Source organism: Rousettus aegyptiacus, unplaced genomic scaffold (assembly GCF_014176215.1).
Source record: "Rousettus aegyptiacus isolate mRouAeg1 unplaced genomic scaffold, mRouAeg1.p scaffold_m13_p_14, whole genome shotgun sequence".
Lineage (NCBI taxonomy): Eukaryota > Metazoa > Chordata > Mammalia > Chiroptera > Pteropodidae > Rousettus > Rousettus aegyptiacus.
The window spans coordinates 60,570,987-60,596,272 of NW_023416289.1; the positions used below are offsets into that span (position 1 = coordinate 60,570,987).

At 62.8% G+C, this 25,286-nt stretch overlaps 1 protein-coding gene across 1 annotated transcript in view; it reads right to left on the bottom strand.

Moving 5' to 3' along the window:
* Positions 1 to 337: 337 nt before the first annotated feature.
* The window catches only part of OTUD7A (OTU deubiquitinase 7A), a 64,177-nt gene continuing 39,228 nt past the window's right edge, over positions 338 to 25,286 (bottom strand). The window contains 11 exon segments of the mRNA XM_036232067.1: positions 338 to 791; positions 793 to 1,760; positions 3,721 to 3,805; positions 3,920 to 4,034; positions 12,050 to 12,199; positions 12,831 to 12,958; positions 14,985 to 15,097; positions 15,558 to 15,685; positions 17,245 to 17,346; positions 21,632 to 21,850; positions 22,136 to 22,318. Coding sequence (XP_036087960.1) covers positions 338 to 791; positions 793 to 1,760; positions 3,721 to 3,805; positions 3,920 to 4,034; positions 12,050 to 12,199; positions 12,831 to 12,958; positions 14,985 to 15,097; positions 15,558 to 15,685; positions 17,245 to 17,346; positions 21,632 to 21,850; positions 22,136 to 22,318 — 2,645 coding nt within the window.

The window sequence follows — 25,286 nt, forward strand, 5'->3', positions numbered from 1 at the left end:
CGCGTGTGACCGCGGCCTGGAGGAGGTCAGTGGCTGGGTTAGGAGAAAAAAAGCCAAAAGAAAAAAAAAAAGGCATGTAAAACACTCCCTTCTAAAAACAAAGGGCTGCAAATCTCTTTATTTGGGGACAAAAATACCCTCGCGATGGCTGAGTTTCCGCGGACGCGGCAGAGGCCAGCCAGCGCACCCACCGGCGACAGTATGACTTGTTTCCTATCCGTCTACTACCTGAGTGGCGTCAGTGCAGGTTCAGGCACCAGGAGGGACGTTTGACCAGACACGCACACGGCACTGACACGGGGGTCGCCGGCCCTGCGGGCGGCCGGGCGCGCGGCACTCAGGGCCGGGCCGCGCGCGCCTCGCGCCGCCGCCGCAGCTCCTCGCGGTAGCAGTAGGAGCACAGGTGCTCGGTCTCGGCGCGCCCGTAGAAGGCGCAGTTGTCGCGCTGGCAGCGGCGCTGCGCCGCGCCGGGTCCCGCGCGGCCGCACTCCGCGGGGGCGCGCGCGGCCGGCGCGTCGGCGTCGGCGAACTCCAGGCTGTCGCGCGCGGCGCCGAAGCCGTCGCTGTAGGTCTGCGACTTGGGCTCGGCGGCGGGCCCGGCGCGCGCCAGCGACTCCACCGTGTTGACGGTGCGCAGCGCGGCGGCGCGCGCCGGGCTGTAGCTGTGCGAGGACAGCGTGCGGTTCTGCTGCGGGTAGGTGGCGCACGGCCGCAGCGCGCCCACGGCCGGCGCGCACGCCTCGTCCCGCGCGCCCGCCGCCTGCACGTGGATGACGCTCTGGCGCCCGGGGGGGGCTGCGCCCCGGGGCCGGTCCGCTGGCGCCCGCGCGCCGCGCGCCCCCGCCGGCGCCCGGGGAGGCCGCGCCGCCCGCTGCTGCCGCCCGCGCCGCTCGCGCACCCGCGGCCGGCCCCGGGCTCGCGCGGCCCTTGAACTTGAGCACCAGCTGCGTGGGCGGCGCGGCCGGCGGGCCCGGCGAGGCTCGCTCCGAGCCCGGCGCGCCTTCGGCCTCGGGCCTGCGCGCCGGCCGCTTTGCCGCGGCGGCGGCAGCGGCAGCAGCAGCGGCGGCGGCGGCGGCGGCGGCCGCGTCGCGGCGCCGCTGCTCCTGCTCGGCGCTGAACCGCTCCTGCGCGCTGCTCAGGTAGTAGCCGATCATCTCCTCGTGGAACTGGTGCCGGTGGCTGGTGAGCAGCAGGCCCGCGAAGATGAACTTGCGCTCGCCCTGCATGGCGGCGCGCAGGATGTTCAGGCTCAGCTTCACGTCCGTGCTGTACTTCCAGGCGTCGCCGCGCGGGCCCCCGCCCCTGTCCGCTGGCGACGCGCCCGCCGCCCTGTCCGTGGGCGACGGCGTGGTCTTCTCCGACGGCGACGTGCTCGCCGACGCGCCCGACTCCTCCTTGCTGCCCTTGCGCGACTTGGCCTTCTTGTCCTTGGCGCGCTCGGGCGCGTCGCCGTTCTTGCCGCCCACCGCGTTGGCGCGGCCCATCTTGCCGTGCACCAGGCCGCCCAGGCCGCCCATGTTTTTCTTGAGCTTGATTCCCAGCGTCTTGCTGAAGCTACCCAGCTTGTTGGCCACGGAGTCCGCGCGGGTCCTGTCCTTCTCCTTGCGCTGCTTGTCCTTGTCCTTGTCCTTGCCGTTTTTGCCGTTTTTGCCGTTGGAATCGCTGCACACCGAGTCGCGATCCGAGTCCAGGGAGTCGGCCAGGGACTGCACATCCTCCCCTGCGGACGCCGTCGGGGACTCCGGCTGCGCCAGAGGGGCCTGCGGGGGAAAGGGACCAGCGGGCAGGAAGGAGGTTATGGACGAGCTGTCCCCATGCGGGACCCATGAAGACAGAGCCTGCCCCCGCAACCCCTGCAACCCCAATGGTCTCCCTGGTCGCCTGGAACCCTGGGGGGTGGGGGGGTGGGGGGGAAGCCGCAGAGGCTGGCCTGGCTCAGAGCCCCAGACCCTCTGTGCCAGGTCAGAGAGAGGACACAGGGGCACTAGGCTGGTGTCTTTGTAGCAGTGGAGGCCTTCAGGTGAGGACAGCACTTTACCTGCATCTGCAGGCATCTCTCCTACAAAGGTGTCCCACCTGCGCCTTCAGGCAGGGGACAGACGCCTCACCCCCAGTACCTCATTCTTTGGGTCTTGGGACACAGCACCCCCTCCCTTCAGTGATGGCTGCTCACTTTACTCTCTGCGTTCTTTCTCAGATTGGCCGTGCGGAGTGCACAACTGAGGACTCTGAAATAGGACCGCGGCTTAGCAAGACAGACGTCACTCTTCCCAGGAGAGGGCTCCCCAGGGGGGCTGGGGGTGACGGTGGGGAGAAAGCACCTTTGTGAAGATGCGGGGCGAGGCCCACTGTCAGCCCGCTGGTTGGCGGGAGCCGGTGCAGAGCGGGCAGCTGTCCTGCCATCTTTCGGGGCTCCCTTCTGGAGGAGGGGAGGGTTCCGACAGGGACCTCGCCAGCAGCAGGCATGACCCGAGCTGGCATGGGCTTTCCTGGCCTCCAGGGCAGGGGCCTTGGAGGACCACTGTTCCCCACTTTATTTTTGTTCCCCCCCCAAGCAGGTCCAAGAGAGGGGTAAAGCCCTGGGGGCCCCAAGGACCCCGAAGCAAGGGTGGGGTGCGCTCAGCCCTCAGCACCTCCCAGTCCCCCATGCCTTCCTTCCCCTCCCCACCCAGTCCTGGGTCTGGTTCAGGGGCCCCGGGGCCAGAAGGGCCCTTCCAGGGCTGTCTGCTCCGGCCCTGCCTCTGGCGTGGGGCCACCGAGGCCTGGCAGGCGGCCCTACGCATTGTGAGGCTGAGCTGTGTCCCGGCCAAGCGCCTCCTGGTACTGGACGCTGAGTGGCGTCGTCACCCCCACCTGGGCGCCCGGAAGGCACGCCCACAGCAGCGCAGGGGTGCAGCGTGGGCGCCTGACAGGCAGGCAGTGTGGGTTCAGAGGCAGGCCTCTAGGGCCAGGCAGCCACCGACTGTCTCTCATGCCATCGGTAAAGTGGGGTAGCAGTGCCTGCCTCCCGCCCCCCGCGGGGATGAGATACAGCCCCAGGCTGACGTGTGACGGGGCCGCGAGCAGAGCCCGCAGGTCCTGGGCCCTGACTGCCTTTCGCACGAGCCCCACTTCCTGCCTAAGCTGACGTCTGCGGACCACCAGTTATTTGTAAGCTTTAAACAAAGTTATCACAAACCCTTGACGCCTAAAATGCCTGGAACGCACTACCGAGCTGACAAACATCAGATACTTCCTCACAGCGCGCGGAAGCAGGGACAGGCAGACCCTGCCTGGGGGAGGGGACTGTTCCTTGCCCCTGGGAAGGGAGAGAGGGGCGCTGGGGACACACGTCAGCCTCCCTGGCGTTTCCCAGGACCCGCGAACCATCTATAACGAGCCGTCTGCGCCCCGCACGCAGCGTTCCGACCCCCGCGGAGGCGGCGGAAAGAGCGCTGTGTTGTGAGTCGCCCACACTGTTTTTGAGTGGGTGTGTTTATTCCTTTCCTGGAGGAAATACGGGACAAAACGCCCCTGGCCGGAGCGCGCAGCCACACACAGACACTCCTGGACACGCATGTGCGCACGGGAAGCCAGGGGCGGGGTACCAGGGCGCGCTGGGGGCGGGCGCTGGGTGGCGGCTGAACCGCGCCCGAGCCCCAGCATTTAGAAGGCGCCCGGCCTGCCGCCACATGGCCACCTCCGGCCGCCGCGTCGGGTCTGCGCGCACGCGAGGCTCACCCGGGTCTCCGAGGGTATCCGGACCCACGTCACGTTCATGTAGCTGTGCAGAAGGTTCAGCTTGGCCTCCAGGGACAGGATCAGGCTGGCGAGAGAGGGGCACGGGTGAGGCGCCCCCCGCCGCGCCTGCGGGCTCGCGGCCAGGCGGCAGGAGCGGGCAGAGGAGCGCGCGGCGGAGGGGCGCGCGGCGGAGGCTTACTGGGCCAGCCTGGCGTTGTCGTTGTCGTCTTTCCCCCACTCCCAGTCCTTCCCGGGGTCCACCGCAAAGTGCAGGGGCAGCAGCTTGTGCTCCGAGTCCGTCAGGGGGATCACGGCTGGAACAGAGGAGAGAGACGCCGTGCCAGCCGGCCCCGGGGCAGCCCCCAGGGAGGACAGCAAAGGGGCTCCACGGCAGGTGTCTCCGTGGTTCAGTCGAGCAGTGGTGACCTCCACGGCACACCGGTGCCAGCAGGGGCGTTGAGATCACAGGTCTCTAAACCCTACAGACACCTCAAAGATTTCACATTTATTGCGGACTTTGAAAAGCTGGAGGCATCGTCTGGACCCTGCTGAGGATTCGGGTCTGTGGACGGGCAGGGAAGAGCTCTTATCACCTTGTCTCTGCTGGGGAAGGACTCCAGACTCAGCACACGGTGCAAGGTCGCCCTGAAGGTCGGGGTAGCCTGGGGCCTGGCCCTCCACCCAACTCCCAGAGAAGGCCCAGCGTGCAGGGAGGCCAGCGGGGGCCGCCCGCTCTGCTCAGTGTCACTTCATTCAGGTCTCTCTCAGTGCAGGGCTCGGGAGTGGGGGGGGCGCAGGGAGCTCAGGGGGCTCCGTGGCCCCAGGCGCCCCTGGCCCAGGAAGCTCACACCCTGAGCTGGGGCCAGGAGGGGCAGGTGACCAACACTCCGTGAGTGAACAGCAGGCCGTGGGAAGGTGGCCAGCCTTTGAGGGCCGGCTGGGATCCTCCTGAGGAGGTGACATGTGGGTGGGGACAGCAGTGAAGCCTGTGGGGAGGGACTGACCCACCACAAACATTCCTGGTGGAGCAGCCGCCTGGGCGGCTGTGGGCCCTGAGAAAGGCTGGGCACCGCGGGCTGCCCCCCGCCCGTCTGGGGTCTTCGAAGCCTGTCTGGGGTCTGCGGGGCCCATATGGAGTCTGCGGGGCCCGTCTGGGGTTTGTGGGGCCCGTCTGGGGTTTGTGGGGCCCGCCTGGGGTCTGTGGGGCCTGCCTGCGGTCTGTGGGGCCTGTCTGGGGTCTGTGAGGCCCGTATGGGGTCTGTAGGGAGTGTCTGTGCCTCTGCGGGCCCGTGAGAGAGGCGCCCCCCAGTGGCCCGACCCACGCCTGTGCCGGGGCCAGCGGCAGGAAGAGGGGCAATGCGGCCCCAGTTCCTCGTTCTGAGCAGCTGCCTCCCCGCCTGGGCCCCACGTGGCCACGCCAGCCTTCCTGCCTGTCATTGGCTGCAGGGAGAGGCGGGGCGTGCCTGGCTGCTGTGGGGAGCCTGCCTGTCCCAACACTGGGGTGGCCTCCAGGGGGTGTGGGGCAGGAGCCTGGTGCACACTGGCGTGTGACATCGGCTGTGTGGGGGCCTCCGCCGCCCACTGGCCTGGGAAGCAGGTGTGCCGGCCCCTCACCGCTGGGGAGGGAGGCTGGGGGTGGGCGTCCAGCCGGGGCTCCCTGTCACAGGCCTGTTCCCTGCCCCACTCTGGGGCACTGCATCCGGTGTCTGTCCCCTCCTTGTGGTGGCCAGCTGTTGCCTGGCCGTGGCGCAGGTCAGGGTGCCTCCCACAGGCTGCTTTCCTTGGACGCCAAGAGCTGAGCTGTTGAGGACGGCGAGGCCCAGGCCCGCCCCTGCCCGGGCCTGCCCCACCTTGCCTTGCAAACAACCCAAAACAACACTGTTACCAGCTGACTTCCCCGTAAGAAAGCGGAGCGAGTGGCTCACTGCTGCCCTCCAGTGTTGCTTCAGGGAAGGCGCGAGCACGCATCTCTGCCCCGCCCCCCGCCGGCCAGGAACAGCGCCGGGCTCAGGGCTTTCCGCTTCTGGCCCAGCCGGGACTGGGCAGCTCCAGCTCTGGCTGGGAGGTCAGGGCGCTCGGCTGGCCTTGACACGGCCATGACACAAAGAACGCCCTTCCTCCCCAGGGCTGGGCGGCAGGGTAGTCAGTCAGTCTCATAGGGTGGCCCCAGGGAGGGCTCAGGACTGGCTCAGGACTGGCCTCCCTCGGTCCCGCGAGTCACCCACCCACAGGGAAGGGTGGCGGGCGGCAGAGGCCCCTGGGAGGCACTTGCTAGGGCGGCTTTGGTGAAGGTGCCAGTCCCAGCCCCCGCTCCGGCCGCCAGCCAGTATGTCCAGGAAAAGGACCCAAGGACTGTATTTCAAACAAACATCCCCCGCTGTTCTTAAAAGCAGGCAAACCTGGCAACGATTGTTCTAGAATAATAATCTGTTTGAAGCACTTTCTGGGGCTGCACCTCGGGTGACTTGCGTCTGGGGAGGTGTCAATGGGAGGCATCTGCGCAGACCCCGCCGACGGCGTGGGGCGTGAGCGGACGTGGTGGGAGCTGGGCGACCCCCTCTGCACACTGCCCCCCAGTGCGGCGACGGCTGAAGACGCCGGGGGCCAAGGTGGTGAGCCCCACACCCCGGCCTCGCCTCCCTGCCATGGGCTCCCGAGATTCCTATGCTTGGCAGTTGGCCGCCCCCATCCCAGCGCAAGTCCGGGGTCACCGGCTGGGGCTGCAGCTTGGCCACCTGGGGGTCCCGCAGTCTCTCGGCCTGGATCCTAGTCGGGGTGCAGGCACCGAGTGAGGGTCTAGGGACATGCCCGCTAGCAAGCGAGGCACCCAGGGGCTGATGGAAGGCGTCTTCCCTGCAGAGGGGACAGCTGTGGACGTGGGGTGGCTGGAGCCGCAAGGCCCGAGAACCCCGCCCACGGCTGCACGCGACAGGGAGCCCTCCAGGACAGGCTGCTCCACGGGCGTCGGTGGCTTGGGGGCCTCTGCCTCCCGCGGCACACATTTGCTTTCCGCCTTCACCCCTGTGAGAGGCCGTGTGCTGTGGCCGCTTGCCCTCTGCTGGCAAATGTCACGAACAGCAAGCGCCTTTCAAAGCAAGGCTGCAGACATGTCCCTTGTCTTTGAAAAGGCCCTGTCCTGTCTTTTAACAGACGCCGTCTCACCCAGCCTGGAGACCCCTGCTTTCTGTTTGGGGCACAAAAACGCCAGGGCCTTGTCCTAGCTTTACTACAAGGTCCGGCCAGGCAGACGGCATGTTGCCGCTTTCCCCGCAGCCGTCAGAGCGCTGACGTCATGGCGGCCGGCCGGCCCCAAACCGGAGGACGGACAGGTGCCTCCGAGGAGATGGACGTGCGTGGAAGCTGGGCAGACGCGGCCGGAGCCCCGGGAGGAGAATTCATGAAGCTGCTGACAAGCTGGGGGCTGAGTGAGACTTGGAGCCTGGGGACTGTGGGTACCGGGGTCCACGCATCTTGCAGGCCCCTCTCCGTGGGACCCCAGTGGGCACAGGAACAGAAGCTCAAATTGGGCATGCGTACACGGGGCCCCTGCTCAGGCGTCACAAAGGGTGACATGCTGCCCGCTGCGACACCATGGAGGGACCTAGAGAGTACGATGCGGAGGGAAACCAGTCAGACAAACGGACAGGCGCCATTCGCGTTGGCTCACGTGTGGGGTACGAAACAGGACCAACGAACGAGCTGGGACCACAAACGAACTCGCGGATACAGAAGACAAGTGCTGGTGACCAGAGGGGGGGGGGAGGAAGAGGGGGTGAAGGGGTCGCATGAGGACGCACGGAGAACCGAGCACTCCGGACCCATGTGCGATGAGGTGGGGGCGGGGGCGGGGGCTGGGCCCGCCCAGGAGCGGGGCGTGGGCGTCCGGGGAGGAGGGGGCACGGGAGTGGGGAGGACACGCGGCTCCGGCTGCCGGGCCCCTCGCGAAAGACCCTCCTCGCCCCCGCAGCTCTTCCCCGAGCCTCAGGTCGGGACTGATGGTCCCTGGGGTCCCGCATGAGCCAATGGCGGGTGAGCGCACAGCCGAGGGCGGAGCTCTGTGCCCGCGAAGCCCCGCCCACAGCTCCGGCCACCTGGCGGCCCTTGGAGAGGGCTGTGGGTCAAGAACCAATGATGTCAGTTTTTGGAAAAAAATGGCGTGGATGACAGAGGCTCTGTTCATCCCTCCGGCGACCGAATCGAAGCCGTGATGGAAACAAGGCGCAGCAGCCGCAAAACAAAATCACCTGTGATCTAGAGGAGCAACTATGGGGAAATGTACGACTATGGAGAAATCCGAGAAAGCTCGCTGCCGCGGCAGAAGGCGGGGCAGGCGGGGACAGGGGGCTGCCCTGGCTGCAGGGGCCGGGACGGAGGCCGCGGCCGCCGCAGGCGCCTCTTAGAGGACCCGCGTCCCCGAGCGGATGCTCGCAGCCCGGGACCTGACTGCCCTGAGCACCAGGGCCCATGCGGCTGCGCGCAGGGGGCGCCGGGGACTTCCGGGGAGACACAGAGTGAAGGCCGCCGCCAGACGACTCACCCTGGACAGAGTGCTGGCGGGTCCCGCTTGTCGCCCTCGAGCCCTGTGTGTTCCCGCTGCGCCGCCATTGCCCTGACGTCATCAAACTGCCTCCCAGAGGACGCTCCACCCAGAGGAGTCCCTAAAGCTCGCCTACCGCAACTCGCCGCCCCACCCAAGCCACTGCCAGGTGTGCCCTCGGCGAGTCAGGTGCTCCTTGCTGAGACTCACTCGGGAGGCAGCTGGCCTCAGTTTCTAGGGTGGCCTCTTGAGGTAACTATAAGAACAGCATCTGTGGATGGCTTGTTGGATCTTAACAGGTGACCCCGGAGGGGCACGGGCTTGGGCTAAGTTTGGCCTGCAGCTGGACCCCTCTCAGGACTGTGCCACAGGGCGCCTACTACACAAGTCCACACTAATAAGACTGGGAGAATTAGGAGCTTTGCTTAGTACATAGAAACGGACACGGAAAGGCAGCCAAAATGGGAAGACAAAGACGCAGAAACGATTTGATAGAATAGAACAGAGATCCAGATATAGTGGAGTCAAGTAATCTAACAGATGCAGAGTTCAAAACACTGGTTATAAAGGTGCTCAGTGAACTTTTGGGAAGCGTAGAGCTCTTCAACAACAAAGAGATAAAAAAACATAAAAATGGAAATGGAAATTATGAAAGGGAACCGGTATGAAACGAAGAATACATTATCTGAGATGAGAAGCATAGTAAATGGAATAAGCAAAGTGAATAAAGAAAAGGATCACGTGCCCTATCTGGAGGAGGGGAAAGCCAGGGGCGCGCAGCAGAATGGCAAGAGACAAGATGCCAAGACTATAAAGATAATTGAAGGAGCATATGGGACACTATTGAGGATCCAAATATCCGTCTGATCAGCATAACTGAAGAAAATCAAGATGCTGAACAGCTGTTTGAAGAAATAATGAAAAACTTCCCTAACCTGGTGAAGGCAATGGACATAAAACCCCAGGAAGCTCAGAGAATTCCAAGTCAGGGATCCAAAGAGGCCCACACCAAGACACATCTAGTTAAAATGCCAAAGGTTAAATACAGAGAAAGAATATTAAAAGCAGCAAGAGAAAAAACAGACAGTTACTTATAGGGGAAAACCCATAAGACTGGCAGCTGATTTCTCAAAAGAAACTATGCAGGACAGAAGGGCTTGGCAAAAATATTCGACAGGATGAAGACCCAGGATCTACAACCAACGATACTTTATCCAGCAAAGCTATCATTTAGATTTGAAGGACAGATAAAGAGCTTCCCAGACCAAAAAAAAAAAAAAAAAGCTGAAAGAATTTATCACCACTAAGCCAGTATCACAAGAAATATTGGAGGTAGTTCTTTAAGAAGAAGAATATAAGAGACTCGCTTCAGATTAAAAGACACACACAGACTAAAAGGAAGGGGATGGAAAAAGATATTGCTTTGATGGACCTCGCGTTATTTAAGTCAGACAGAAAAAGATAAACATTATATGATTTCACTTACATGCAGAATCTAAGAAATAAGAAGAAAAAACTAAGCAAAAACAGACTCACAAATATAGTGGATAATTTGGTGATGGACAGGGAAGGGTTTGGGGGGCTGGGAGAAGGGGGCGAAGGGTTAAAGAAGTACAAACGAGTAGCTGATGGCCACGGGGATGGGGAGCGCGGCAGAGGGAATGCGGTCAGCATTAACACGTCGGCCAGGTGGAGGGCCAGGGCAGGGAGGGAGCAATTGGGGGGATCGTTTTCCGAACTACACAGATGTCTAACCAATGTACTGTGTACTTGAAGCTAATTTAAATAAATGATTCTTTTAACAAAAGAACCAACGATGTCACAGACGATAGCCTGGTCCGGTCCCCAGGGGCCTGGGTAGAAGGCGGGACGCCCCCTCCCCCTGCTCATCATCTTCTCGCCCCCCACCCGCCGCTGTGGGGCCTCTGCGGACAGGACCCCCTCAGGGGCTGCGTTCTGGGGCTCCAGGGGAGCAGCGAAGGACCGCGGCAGCCCTGGTGGTTCGTGACAATGCCATGTCTCCTCAAGAACGAGGCGCTCCAGGGTCCTCGTGGGCACTGCCTGCTCGGACGGGGCCATGTGCTCAGACAGGGGACTTTGGGGACGAACAGCACGTGCTTGAGGCCAGGAACGCTGGCAGTAGCTTGCCCCGTGTGGACGGTAGGGAGGCCCCTACTGTAGGGCCAGAAGTGGGGGACGTGCCTGGGGAGCCTGGGGGCGGCTTCCCCTGGCCGTGACCTCGCGCTGCGTCTGCTCCGCTTCGCCTGTGGCGGGTCCTTGGCAGGGGCGGGTGCCGAGTGCCCGTGGTGGCCGGGAAGGCTTATCTGCGGAGCGGTTCTCAAGGATGGGGCCCAGGCCTGGCTCAGGGACAGGAAACCCTGTTTCCTAGAGGCTACCGGAGGACACCGAGGACTTCGGTGCATGGAGGGACTGTTCCGCGATGGTCATAGCATCATTAAGAGCTGATGTCCTTGAACACGTCAGATGAAAAGCAGCCAGAGCAGCGTGTTCTCTGCAGGCAGGTGAGGCCCCGACACCCGCAGGGACCTCGCCCAGCCCGCGGGAGCCACGAGCTTCGCGTCCCCTTGCGTGGAAGGTGGCACCCTGGCCCCGTCCTGAGGTGGGACGGGTCACAGTGCAGCCCCAGGGCCAGGACACACAGGCCCCAGAGGCGAACCCTGCGCCCGTCTCTGCACCCAGAGGAGCCGGCCACGGCCCGCACCCGTGTCCACCGCGAAAACATCACAAAGCCGGAGGGGGGGGGCTGTGCCTTCCGCGGGGGCACCCGGGAGGCCTGCACCCCGCTCAGCCACCCTGGGACCCACGCCTTCTCCGACAGCCAGTCCCATCAGCGCAGGCTGCGCCCCTGCACCTCATTCCTCCAGGACCCACGTGGCCACGTGACAAGTCACCACAACGTCCAGGGCCACGCCCCACGGCAGGGGCCTGAAACCAGCCCCTCCCACCCGTCCGTCCATCTCCTTGGGGAGTCTCGGTCCAAGCCAGAAACCAAAGTGGCAAAAAGAAGCAACTTCCCCCTCCGCTCAGCTGGTCACACACCTGTTGGCGGCTGACGCGAGCAGACAGCGACCGTCCCAAACGGAACCCACCATGGCCACAGCACACACGCCACGCGCTGACCGAGGACCCGCACCTGTGCCCGTCAAGGCCTCGGTCACGAACCCCGTGGTCTGGGCTGCTGTCCACCGCTCTGCGGCAGGCAGCGGTCAGCGAGCCAGGGCAGCCGAGCGCCACCGAAACGTCACCGCGCAGGCCGGCAGTGGCCGTGGTCGCTGACTGGCCACTGGAGGGACCGGGGGTGGGGCGGGCGTCACGCCTGCGGAGTCTACGGCCACGGTCACTCACACCACGCGGAGTGCGCGTGCGCGGGAAGGGGGGGTGACCGCTGCGCATTCTCGTGTAAGTTACGGTGACACTTAGCGCACCTACGGTCGTTTCACGCAAAGCCCGTCACTGCCCAGCAAGCTCCCAGGTTCCAGGGGGCTGCGGGGACCCCGCGCCCCACTAACAGTGCCCCCTCCCCCCCTGCCCCGCCCCTGTGGCCCCGCCCCTCTGCGCTCGCCCCCCACGCCCGCCCCCGCTACCCCTCCCCCGCCTGTGTCTGCCCCACACTTTCCGCCCCGCCCCTCTGCGCCCCCGAACCGTGCCCCCTCCCCCACCCGTGCCTGCCCCGACCCCTGGGACCCCCCACACCCTGTCCACCCCGCCCCCCTCCGTGCCCAATCCCCCTCCCAGTGCCCGGCCCGCCCCCCCGCCGCAGGCGCCGCTCACCTTGCTCCCGCTGCTGGTCCCTCTGCTCCATGGACACCAGGGCGGAGAAGTGTGCTTGATCGTAGGCAAGAACCAGTGGCGAGCAGTGGCACCTGTTGGCAGGTACCTCCAAGGGCAGGTAGATGCCGCCGAAGGGGATGGGCGCGAACGCTGCGGGCACGAGCGCGGGTGAGGGCGCGTGGAGGAGACACACGGCACCCCCGCCACCCTGAGGTGGGGCCCGGCCCCCTGGGGCCTGAGCCCGGCGCCTGGGACCCCTGCGTGGCCTGTGGGGCTCGGTGCCCTGCTCTGCGGGTCCCGGATGTTGTGTCCGCCCCGGGGCTCGTGGGGAGGGCTGAGGACAAGGCGTGTGCACAGGGCTGTGGATGCTCGTGGTCTGTGGGGACATGACAGGCGGCCCTCTGCCCTGTCCCCCAGGCTCCCCCTGACTTCCTGCTTCCTGCAGCTTCCCCATTCAGCGCCGTGTGGCCAGCAGGGTGGGCTGTCTGCACTCTGGGCTCCTGTGGGCCACGTGTCCCTGAGTTTAGTCCCCGCCCCCCTTGGCCAGATTTCCCAAGGCTTCTGCTGGTGACACAGGGTGAATGAACGGCTGAGCCTCTCGCCACTGGGGCAGTGGGAGATGCCCACAGGGAGGAGGGACGGGGAGAAACGTGGTCTCCAGCACCGCGGAGCAGGGCTCTGGCCTCCCGCAGCTCCGTCCTTCCGTCCCCGCCCCCCGCCCGGCTGGGCTGCCGCGCTTCCGGGGTCACCACCGCGCTTCTGGGGTCACCAGCAGGCCTACCTTCGCCGCCCGAGTCCCTCAGCATCGTGTCCGCCACGACCACGATGGGTCGCCTCAGGATGTGGGCCAGGACGAAGACGTGGAACTCCTCCAGGCTCTCGTACACGGGGTCCTCGGCGTTGTCCACACTAGGAGACAAAGCGGGCGGCCCGTCGCCGGGCTGCTCGGGAAGGCGGCGTGGAGATGGAGCACCTCCCCTCCGTGCTTGTCTCCGTGGACCCTGGACATCACAGCCACCTGGGGCCACCTCACGCCCCCAGCCCCCAGCCCCACCCTGGGTCGGGGGGTCTCAGGAGGCGAGTGTGATGGCTGCCGGCCACCAAGACAGGGTCTTCCTGGTGGCAGAGGCAGGCTGCGGGGGGCAGGGTGGGGGGGCTGTACTTGGGCATGAGTGACAAGGACCCAGCAGGAGTGGGAGGAGGAAGACTTCCTGTGGTTTCCGCACTCAGACTGAAGCCTTAGCCACCAGGGTGCGGCATGCCGGGCACGTGGATACCGAGATCCTGGGGCTTTCTAGAAAACATGCCGACAGGAGGGAGCGGCGAGGAGGCTGCTGGAATTCCAGCCCCCAGAGCGGGAGGGGACAGAGCCACCGATGGCCCAGCGCAGCCGCCTCGGCCCGCGCCCCGGCTGCTCAAACCACCTCCGCTCTGGACCCCAACATTCGGGCAGAAGCCACAGGCCTGATGTCCCTCCACAGCCGGCCCGCCCCTGGGGGGAGGCAGCATGGGGAGGCGAGTGGGACGTGGGCTCTTTCCTGGGCACACGGGTGGGGGGGACCCAGGACTCGCTGGGGGAGGCCTGTGAGGGCGGGAGCCGGTGGGGCCAGAGGCAGCAGACGGGGCGGGTGACCTGGGGCCGTGGCTCTATGCACACGCCGCCTGCCAAAGCTCGTGACTTCTGAACAAAGCCTGTGGGTCCTTGGAATTCACCCTCCCCACCCAGGGAGCTTTTTCTCATTGCATCTATTTATTTTTGTCTTGGTTTATTGGTTTTGGTAATTCAATATACCTATTTTAATACTTAAAAAAAGTAGTTGGCAGCCACCAAAAACTCTCAGAAAGTTGCCCATATAACATAAGTAACTTTTTACCCCCCCGAACCATTTGAAAGAAACTTGCTGCCCTGCAAGCCCATCACCCCGAAACGGCAACAAGGACAGTAGGGCACACCCCAGACACACGCCAGGGCTCGGGAGGCGTGGGGCAGGGGGGAGCAGAGTTCTCAGGAATGGACCGAGTCTTCACCACGTTGTCCTAGACTTTTGGTGCTGACGTCATTAACGTGACAAAAGGGCCCTGTAAGCATTGTTTGTGGGTCCCCTGTCCATGTCTCAGTCTGTCCTGGAAGGGCCGTGAGAGCAGGGCTGGATGCAGAAGGCCCAGGCTGGGCTGCTGGGGGCTGCGGGGTCAGCCGCTGGGCGGTCAGTCCGTGGGCCTGAGGGATGGCCGGGCCCTGCTCTCTGGGGGCTTCCAGTCCTTCTGGGGGCTCCACCCTCACATATGTTTGGCTGAGACTTTTTCTGTAGGTGGCAACTTGGTCCTCAGCATCGAAAAAGTCTGAGCCAAAGCTCAAGCCGGCCCTTTGAGACGCCGCGCCGCCCGGTTGGGCCGCACGGTCACGCCCACGCCCGCACGTTCGCCCTGCGTCTGCAGGAGCACGCCGCTCCCTGCGGGTGCGTGACAGCAGAGCCTCTCTGTCACAAACACGTGTGACGGCTTCAGAGTGACGTCTTGAAGTCAGCAATGAGACATTTAGCCGGGGACCCTGAAACCTCGCCAGGCTCCAGGGCTTGGCGGGTTCAGGACAAGTGCGTGGGGAGGACCGCGGAGCCGCGTGCCGCCTGCGGGGGCTCGCGCGCCTGCGTGCCTGCCCCGCCTCTGCCCGCACCGGGGTGCATGGGGTCCCAGGAGCTCGGGGACACAGGCGGTGAGCTCAGTCCTCTGCCTGCGAAGTGCGCGGCGGCCAGTGTCCCCTCCAGAGTGTCGCGAAGGCGCCCGCGATGCCCACACCCTTCCGCACCTCGTGCAGCGTCTGACGCTTGCGGGCAGAGGTTGTTCGTCTCCCCCGCCTCGGGGTGCCGTGTGGCCCCCGGCACCAGTTCCCAGGCTGCTCCGGGAGGCCGGGCGGCCTGGGGGGCAGGGGGGCACTCACCCGCCGGCCGAGCCCCCGTTCTTGCCGAGGTGCGTGCGCGGCTCGCTGGAGGCCAGCTTCAGCAGCTCCGTCCACTCGCGCTCCCACTCCTCCTCCGTGTACACCAGCCCTGACTGCGCGGAGGGGCGTCTCAGGGCGCCGGCCTGGCCGAGCGCGCCTGCTCGTGGTCACCCGCTGTCCCCGTTTGCTACGGACAGGTTTTTCCGGAACCCCGATCTCTAATCTCAGTGCTGCGGGGAGTCCGCCCAGTGACCGGGTCATTCCCGGCGCCCGGTGCCAGGCCTGACCGCGGCAGTGTGAAGGCGAGGGGGGCGACTCCCATAGGAGGGGGGGGGTCTGCCTGTGGGACTGCAAAGGGCCAAAGCGGTGGGCGGGGCTGGCGTCCCCTGCGGCTGCACCCCACCTTCCAGCTGCCCAGCACGGGGCGGGTGCCCCCAGGGCCAGGGCCCAGCACCACCCCCCACCCCCCCCGGCCCCCCCCTTGCGCAGGTCCCGGCCCCGCCCCCCTGCACGGGTTCCCCGCCCCCCCACCAGGCCCGGCCCCGCCCCCCCCCCCCCGCGGGCGGCGCGCACCTCCTTGTTCTGCTGCGTCTGCTGCCAGCGCCACCTCCGCTTCAGCGCCTCCCGCTCCGCCCCCGTCCGCATCATGCTGTACAGCACTTTCCGCAGAACCAGGTCGCGGTCGTGGAAGCCCCACATCCCTGCCACGGGAGCAGAGGAAGGGACGAGACGTGAGAGGGGACTCGTCAGGAGGCGACTCGGCCTGCGCGTCCGTCGCTCGCCCAGAGGCTGCTCGTCTGCCCCACTCGGGCCCGAGCCAGCGGCAGACGCGTGATCTCTGTCCCGGGGTGGCCTGTCCCCGAGGGGTGATGAGGGAGCACGTCCCCTCCTTAGCGAAAGAGAGTGACAGCAGGTGCTACCTCTCTGGGACCCCTGGCAAGCCACCCCGGTCTCAACTTTGCTTTGAGGGACTGGGTCTTGCGTTTGAGAGCGAGCGAGCCTATGGGGACAAGTTGGTGACATGTCCTCACGCAGGGCCCCTGGCTTCACCTATGGTCGGCCTGTGGCTACAGGCATCTCAGCCTCCTGAGGAGCGGAGCGGACACCGCTGCCCACATCTGGGCCCGAGGCGGCGCCCGCTTCCCGGGGCGGCCTCTCCGCAGCGCTGCGGCCGTGCTGGGTGGTGAGCGGGGACGAGGACACACTGGCCACTCTGCGTGTGCGCTCAGGGGGGCGGACGTGGTCCAGAGACCCAGCCACGAGTGGTACGGCCCTGGCCGCGGGAAGCGGCGGGGCGGTCGGTCCGTCCATCCACCCGCCTGTCCGTCCGTCCATCCGAGTCCCATCCACTCTACCTAGTTAATCCCGTGCTTGCTTTATGGTGGGGGGAGGCACATTCTGGGTGCTGGGAAGCCCCGTGGCAGTGACCGGTACAGACTGAGCCCCTAAAATCTCAGAGCCCACAGGGCGGGGGGGGGGGAGGGGGCGGCCGTCGAATGGGCACGTAGTGGCAGGAGAGACGGAGCCACCAAGGGTGACCCTGGGCGTGAAGGGGACATCGGAGCGGAGTCCAGTGGGGGAGGGAGGGAGCTGGGTCTCCTCCCAGGCGGAGGGGAAGGCCAGGCAGCGCCTGTCCTCGTCCTTGGGGACCCCGTGACTTGCCGGAGAATCAGCGGGAGGGAAAGGCAGCTGGAGCCGGGCAGAAGGGACGAGGTGACAGTGAGGGGTGGCTCCTACCGCAGTGGGAGCCTCGGAGAGCTTTTGAAAGAGGCCCAAACGGCTCCGACCAGGAATGTTAAAGGCTCCACCTGGCCTTGTGTCCTTCAGAGCAGCGGTCCCCACCCTTTGTGGCAGGAGGGACCAGTGCTCCGATGAGCATCTGATGCCTGATGACCTGAGGCGGAGCTGAGGCTGGGGAGTGGCTGCAGGTGCAGATGAGGCTTTGCTCCCCGCCAGCTGCTCACCTCCTGCTGGGCGGCCGGCTCCGACAGGCCACGGCCGGTACTGGTGTGCAGCCCGGGGGTTGGGGACCTCTGCTTTAGAGCAGAGATTGCAGTAACCAGGGGCTGCCGTGGGCACCAAGAGACCTGACACCTCCTGCGACCCCCCCCCAGGCATGGCAAGCCCCCGCACCCCGTTGCAGCTCCTTTGGGGCGTCTCTCGCCGAATGGGGGTCTCCTTGCCCCCTACGTTTCTACCCACAGCCCGACTCCGGTGCCGCCGACATGGATTTCCACGGGGGTCTCGCCGCGGAGCTCACCCAGGGAGGCGGCGTGCAGCAGGCAGTTCCCGTCCCCCGTGGTGGCCAGAGGAAGGAGGCGTTTGCAGCTCGTGCACACGGTGGACCACCAGTTCAGGCGACCTGGAACGGAAGCTCACTTTAGGACCGGCCCGGCCCGGCGGGGGCCACGGCGAGCGAGCTCGCTGCGCAGGCAGAAACCTCAGCGGGGGGTGGGGTGTGGACTTTAGAGGACTCCAGGGGGAAGGGGGAGCATGATACGGCTACGTCTTCACCCACAAAATATGGATACCTCTCCTCTGCCAGGTAAGAGGTGGCCGAATCCTCTCCTCAATCAGCAAGCAGATCAGAATCCTCGAGACCAAAGCTGCCACCCCTTGAATTTGGGGGTGTGCTTTACACAAAACATAAAATTTCTCGTCATTTCTCCGAACCCAGTTCCTCTGTTCACGTCACCTCTGTTCATCCCCCTTGTCGGTGCACACACCTTTGAAGGTGTGGTCTACGTTTAATCTCGTACGTCAACACCATCACAGCCGCGGAGGTACAGCCGCGGTAAACTTCGTGGACACACCTTGAGACTCCGGCTTCGGGAACACAGAGTGGACATACTGTTATTTCTGACGTGTACGACTAAAACACCTGGGTGTTACGTCTAAAAACGGGAAGATGGAACAGTGGGTGGAAGTCAGGCCGTCTGGGACCCCGGCAACGACACGGCCCCCCGAGTTCCTTGGGCCACATGAATCCCACCGTAGATATGGCGGCCAAAAGAATCCTGCTCTTCCAAGACGGAATGCCAGGGAGGCCGTGGCTTCCTCAGCGAGACAGCAAATGCGTCGATGAGAACTGCCCCATTCTGGCCAAATGCCCCCGAATAAACTGCAGACCTATCACAGCTGCTGCCACCCAAGGCCAGGCGGGCACGATGCTCCCATCCTCACCAGGCTAAAGTGAGTCGCTCACCACCTGTCCCTTCACCGCCTGAGTGCAGAGCCAGGACCGAGGGGGAGCCCACCCCCTGTCAATGAAGGACACGTGGGTCCCCCACCCTGCCCGGCAGCACCAGGAAGCCCACCCCTCACCAGGTGCAGAGCGGAGAGCCTGTACTCCCACCCCGCCTGGCAGTTATGTGTCAACGGCCTCCCGCACCTAGCCGAGCGATGTCACAAGTCTGCTAAAACACAAGATTTAATAAGACGCAGAATCGTGTGACTGAATACCCAGTATGCAGGATTTTCAAGTGAAAATTAGTCATACCAAGAACCAGGAAGATCTCAAACCAAACGAGAAAAGACAATCAAAGAATTCCAACCCTGAGGTGACATGGGAGTTAGAATGATCTGGCAGAGATTTCAAGGCAGATGTCATAAAAACGCTTCAGATGCAGTTACGAGCATGCTCGAGACAAAATAAAAAATAGAGAAAAGGTCAGCAAAGAAATAGGAAGTCTCTCTCACATACACAGAAGATGAAAAGGGGGAAAAAAAAAGATACTGAGGAAAGCCAAATAAGAATCTTGGAACTAAAAAACACGAAGACTAGTTTTAACTAGTTTTGCTCAACAGCAGAATGGAGCGAACAGAAGAATCTGTGAGCGCAGCGGTAGAGTGTAGACATTATCTGATCTGAAAAACAAAGAGAAAACAGACTCAAAACGATCAGAATCTCAGCAAGACCTACTGCTGTCACAAAAGGGCTAGCTAACGTTCATGTCACCAGACCCCAGAGAACAGGAGACATAGCATAGAGATGAGTAAATTATTGAAAGAAATAATCACCGAAAATTTCCCAAGTTTTGCAAACAAACACAAACACCTATAAATATAGGAATTCAAGAACCGGAGCAAACTCTAGACAGGAAAAAGGCATGAAGTTCATGCCAAAACACATCGTAGCCAAACGTCTGAAAATTAAAGTCAAAGAAAAAAACCTCTAAAGTTTCTAAAGAGGAACACCACCGAAAAGATGATAATGACAGCGAATTTCTTATTGGAAACCGGAGGTTGGAGGAAAGTGGAATGGTGTTTGTTAAGTGGTAAAAGAAACGAATTGTCAGTCTAGACTTGTATGTCCGACAAAAATATCCTCAAGAAGTAAAGGGGAAACCGACACATTCTCAAACAAAACAAAACAAACTTGTTTGAAACAAAGACGATTTGTTACCAGTAGATATAACTCAAAATAAAGGCTGGAAGAAGTTCCTGAGAGAGGAGACGACAAGAGGAGGAATGTCAGAGCATCGCACGTGAGGAGAGCAAAAATATGAGAGCACGGCAGCCTTTGCTTCTCCCTCCGAGTTTTCTAAACTATGTCTGAATGTGGAAGCAACACTTACAACGTCGTCTGTCTCAGTGGATGCAGAATAAATGTTTAAGACATCTACAAATGGTGGAGGGTAAAGGAGCGTCCGGGGCAGGTAAGGTTTATATGCTTCATCAAAAGTGGTAAAATGTCAGCACCACAGGCGTTCATAAAACAGGTGTGCATAATGTACTGCCTTGAACGACCACTAAAAAGCAATACGAAGAGATACACTCACAACCAATCCTACACTGTCTCCTCCAGAAAACAGCCAGTATTGCCCCGATACCAAAACCAGACAAAGACAGCACGAAAAAGAGAGAGGTACCGAGAAATAAATACCTCTCATGAATATGATGCAGCATTATTAACGAGATATCAACAAATAGAACCCAACAACGCAGAGATAACATTATACACTATGACCAAGTGGGGTTTATTACAGGGATGTGAGGCTGGTTCAAAATATGAAAATCGATCAATTAGTGTAATGCATCATGTAAACAGTTTACATAAGAAAAATCACTTGATCGCATCATCAATGCAGATTAGCTACACGGTTTGGTTTTTGTCCTCTTGTGGCTGACTTTCACGAATTAGAGGTGAATAATAGGAGATGATTGGAAAAAAGGGTAAGTTGCAGGACCTGCGATGGTGAAGGTCCGTCCACTCCGCGATGGTGGGGAGGGGACAGCCTTGGCTCCATGGGGGACGGCGGGGCGTGGGTCATGTTCGTATTTTAGAATCGTCACTGCAGACTTCCGCATGAATGAAGGAAAGCGCCCTGGTGTGGGTCTCCCTGGATGGGACAGCGCCCTTCTTCCGCAACCCAGGGGTCTGTCTCCTGCCAACATCTGCAAAGCCGTGGGAGGCTCGGGCATCGTCCCTGGTCGCAGCCCAGGCATGCCGTCACCCGGGTGGGGGTCTGGAAGCCAATCAAACCTCCCACGCCCCCGGCCACCTAAGTAAGTTGCGTCGTGACTTGTTACCTTCTAAGTGGGACCGATGTGTGGGCCGGAGTGAGGTTTAGAAAATGATAAATTCCCCGTAAGAAGTTTGAATGAATGAAGCCATGTTTAGGGGCCAGGCCCTGTTAAAAACAGTTCCAGGCCTCAGGCCTGGAAAGACTTCCTGGGTGTGTGGGGGTCCTGCCCACTGAGAGGTGGCGCCTCGCCGTGCTGACGCTGGCCCCCTGCCCCTCTGTGCCCCCCGAGGAGGGGAAGAGGAGCGCATCGAGACCCAGCTTCTCCGGGGGACGGCCCGGGGCGGCCCCAAAGGGCTGCCGCTTCGTTTTGGGGACGCGGCCCCAGGTTTGAAAGCAGCCGGCTCACTCAGCGCCCCCGACCACGCCGGCCGGCGGGGCCTCCGGGGCAGGTGTGTGGCAGGGGCCGCCGTGGACAGGACGGCACAGGGGTCTCCACCGCGTGTCTGGGAATCCCCCAACACGTGATTTTGCGAACACTTATTGTGCAAATGACTACGAGCGACACAGTATTTGCTCCGTCTCTGGACGAACCTACGTGCGTTTCCAGCATTTGTTTTGAACTCGTCGTTTAGGGAGAGACGTCGGGCTCGGTCCCCGAACCGCTTCCCCATCGGTGTCAGAGAACGCGTGGGGGGAGGGGTGTCGGGACTGACGTCTCCTTGCCCGCGGCTGGCAAGGCCGGGCGGGCAGGACGCTGGCGGCTCCGCAGAAACGGGGCACTTGACACTCAGAGCTTCCGCAGGCCGCCCCGCTCTGCCCCCATCTTTGCAGACGGGAAAACAGAGGCTCAGGAGGTCACAGGACTTGCCTGTGTCCTCGGGAAGTGACAGTCCCCCTTTTCCTCAAAGCCCGGGGTCTTCTCTCTCGCCGGGCACATCTGGGGGAGCAGGATGGGGAGACGAGGAGCAGGCGCAGCCGCAGAGTCCTCTTGGGGGAGGGACTGGCTTTAAGAATCACAGAACGTTCCAGAGACCTCTCGCTGCACCCCCGGGGCGGAGCCCGTCCTCAGGGGGTGCTGGGCGAGCACCCAGAGCTCTGACTGAGCACGCCCGGGTGGGCAGCATGCTCTGACGTGAGCGGGGTCTACGGGACGCAGCCGGCCGGCCGGGGGCGACTCACCTGCCTGCTCCAGGGCCACCATGGTGGCCTGCTCGATCAGGTCCCGCTCGATGAAGCTCCTGAAGTCCTCGCTGTACACGCTCAGGTCCGGCAGCTGGAACGTGTAGACCGGCATCTCCAGGGGGAACTGCTCGGCGCTGCACTCACTCGCCACGTGGGACCGCGCCAGAGACACGATGGCCGAGCTGGCGTGGGAAATCCCCCGGGAGAGGCGCTTCTCTGCAGGCAGAGGGGACGGCAGGAGCCGTGTGGGCGTGAGCGTGGCTCTGGGGCGTGCACGCACACACGCCTGCAGCACAGACACGCCTGCAGCACGCCACACGCCTGCAGCACACACACGTGACACAGACACAAGTCAGGTATGACACACGTGCACACGCGTGCATGCACCACAGCGTGAGGAGCGAAGCCCTGGGTGCCGGGCCGGCCTGCAGCTGGGGCACTGACCTCGCCCGTCCTGCACCCCCGGCCCCCCAGGGCCTGCGCGGGCCCCACCGCGCGTACCTTGGGCGATGTCGTCCGGCCTCGGCGGGCAGGGCCGTTCCGTCTCGTGTCCAGGCTGCGGCGGCTCCCGCTCGGGCTGCATGGGGCACCGGCCCTCGGCGAACACGTGCGGCAGGCTGGCTGTGGGCACTTGCCGGAGCTGTTCATAGTCGCTCAGGGCGGCTGTCAGGTCCCAGTTTTTGCCTGTGGACCAGAAACGGCAAGAGAGTACGGTGTTGGGGCACGCACGCCGGCCCGTTCAGGAAACACGCCTGCGAACCCGGGCTTCGTGAGCGCTGTCACTAGTGGGCTTCCCGCCAGACCTCCTGGTTTTCAAAGGGATGCACGACTCGGGCACAGGCTCTCAGCGCAGAGTTTCCTGCCCACCACGGGTGCCCACCTGCTGCATGGTGGTCTTTAGATTCCAGCCTGATGGTCTTTAGATTCACACACGCACACGCCCATGCACACGCACACACACACACAAGCCAAAACTCGACGCCCCGCCACGCCCCTTTCAACCGCCAAGCTGTAGAGCCTCCTCTCGGAAGGGACCAAACGCTCTGCAAGAAGCGGATGTGAATGGCCCCGCGTCTCCCTGGGCTTCTGCCCGCGCCATGCTGCTCCGGCGTTGGCGCCGCGGGTTCCCCGACAAGGCGCGAGGTCCCGCGGCGTGCGGAGGGGACTCTGCTGGAGCACAGCGGGGCCGGTCCTTGGGGCAGCGAGGCCCGGCCGGCCGAGGGCCCGTGGCCGCCGTGGCCCCGCCGGGCGAGGCGGCCAGCAGGGCGTGTGCCGCCGTCACAGTTTATTCTGAGAGGGACGAGGCCACCGGCAGAGACGCAGCCGCACAAGGACAGTCCTGACGGCTTTCATTTAATTTACGATGCTTCCCGGTACAGTTTGTACAGTGGAACGAAGGCCCAGATGGACGCTCAGTGTGACGACTTCTGCCAAGTGCACAGACGTCACTGCCGCCGGGGTCCGGGCCTGGCCCAGGCCCATCACACCCAGAAGGCTGTCCCGCCCTTCGCGGTCAGTCCCTCCACAGCAGAGGTTTCCTGCTGCGGCTACGTGACAAACCGTCACACACAGAGTGGCCTCAGACGGCGCCTGCCTGGGACGGCCGATGGCTGGCGGGCTTGGCTGGCTTCTCAGCGCGTCGTACGAGGCCGAGGTCCGGGTGCTGACAGGAATGCAGGCCCTAGCCGGGCACCCACTTCCGGGGCCCCCACCAGCCGGGCCCCCGCTTCCGGGGCCATCCGGCGGTGACCAGACTCAGCACCCTGCGCCGTAGCACAGGGCCCCATTTCCTCGAGGGCCGTCGGCAGAGGCGGCAGTCGGCTCCTGAAGGCCGCCTTGTCATGGCCTGTGTCCCCTTCCTCCTCAGGCCGGCAGGGGTGGCGTGTCCCCGCCACGCCGAGAACTGCTCCCGCCTCCCCTCCCTCATCTCCCTGACGCTTCTGTTTACTTCCAAGGGGCGGCGGGGCCCACGCAGGTGACCCTGGACCCCTCCTGCTCAGTCAGCGCTGACAGGCCCCCCGATTCCGTCTGCCCGGTCCCTTGGTGGCAGTGCCCAGGGCGGGGTCTGCATGCCAGGGGCGGGGGGCGGCAGGCTCGCGGCCTATTCGGAGCCTCGTTCACCGCACGGCCCGTCTCGGTGGAGTCACACGACACGTCCCCTCTGCGTGTGGCCTTCCTGCCGGGCTAGGGTCCCTGAGAGCCACCTCGCTGCAGCACGCCTCGGCAGCTCTGCCGTCTGCGTCCCCAGCAGCATCCCGTGGCACGGACACCTGACAGTGGGTCTGTCCGGCCGCTTTTGGAGGGTGTCATGGTGCTTTATAAATCTGGGTGATTCTAAGTAGAGCTGCCGCGAACACTCCAGCGCAGGCTGGTGTGGACATTTGTTTTCGTTTTTGTTCAGTGAATACCCAGCAGCAGAATTGCTGGATCGAGGCGAAAGCGTACCCCTAATTTTGTAAGAAACCACCAAGCTCTTTTCCAAAGTGGTTTTATCGTTTCGCTGTCTCACGGCAGCGGACGACGGCGACATCTGTCCTCCGTCCTCCAGCCAGTGTGGATGGCCAGCCTTCTTAGCTTGAGCCACTGCGGTGGCCGCACAGTGATACCTCACTGAGTCTTAATTTCCATTTCCCTGCTGACGGATTGGAAAATCTTGTCATGTACTTACTCGTCATTCGCGTACCTTCCTTTCAAAAGTCTTCTGCTCATTTTTTTATGGGGTTATTTTATTTTTATGATTAACTTGCAGTTGTTGTTTATATGTTCAGGATACAACTATTTTGTCGGATATGTGTTTCCGATGTATTAATATTTATCGGTGCCGTGATGAACGGAAATTTTGGAGTTCAATGAAAGTCGACTTCCCGTTTGTTTTCCTTTCACAGCGAGCCCCTTTTTGGCCTCTCTGGAACACATTCACCAGCTCCAGGGTCGTGGGGTCGCACCCACCGCCATGCCCTTCTAGAAGCTTCACAGGTTTTTTCTCACATTGTAGGGTGTAACCTAATCGAAGCAGTTTGTACATACAATATGAAGCCGAAGGTCAAGGTCAAGGTTTACAGGTGTCTCGCTATACACACTTGTAAAGCCGAGGTGTTTGCACATGTAAATGCTTCGAGGTCTCGGTCCTGACTGAAACATGTAGAGGTCCCCTCCCTCTTCTGCCTGGGTGAGGCCACTGCTGTCCACCTCGTGCCCCAGGGTGGGGGGGTCAGAGAGGACGGGGAGGGGCTGTGCCAAGGCCCGCCTGTGGCCGGGGGCGGTGCACGTAGGTGGCGTGAGCGTGGGCCGTACTGGGCACGCGGGTTTTGCACGTGGGCTCAGATGAGTGTGCGTGGAATACGTGTGTGCTGTGTGCATGCGTGTGAACTGTGTGTAACGTACCTGCACGTGCGCTGTGTGTGATGTGTAGCGTGTGTGGCGTGTGTGGTGTGTTTGGCGTGTGTGGGCGTGTAGGGTGAACAGTGGTATGCGTGAACACGCCGCACGGTGCATGTGTCCTGTCGTGTGCTCACGCGCTGCTCCTGAAGGCAGCCAGTAGTTTGGCTCCATCTACAGCGGCCACAGGCCGCAGAACCCCTGGATCGGGAAGAATGTGGGGGTCACACCGGACACACAGAGATGCGGTGGTGACTGTGGCTGTGCGTTTAGT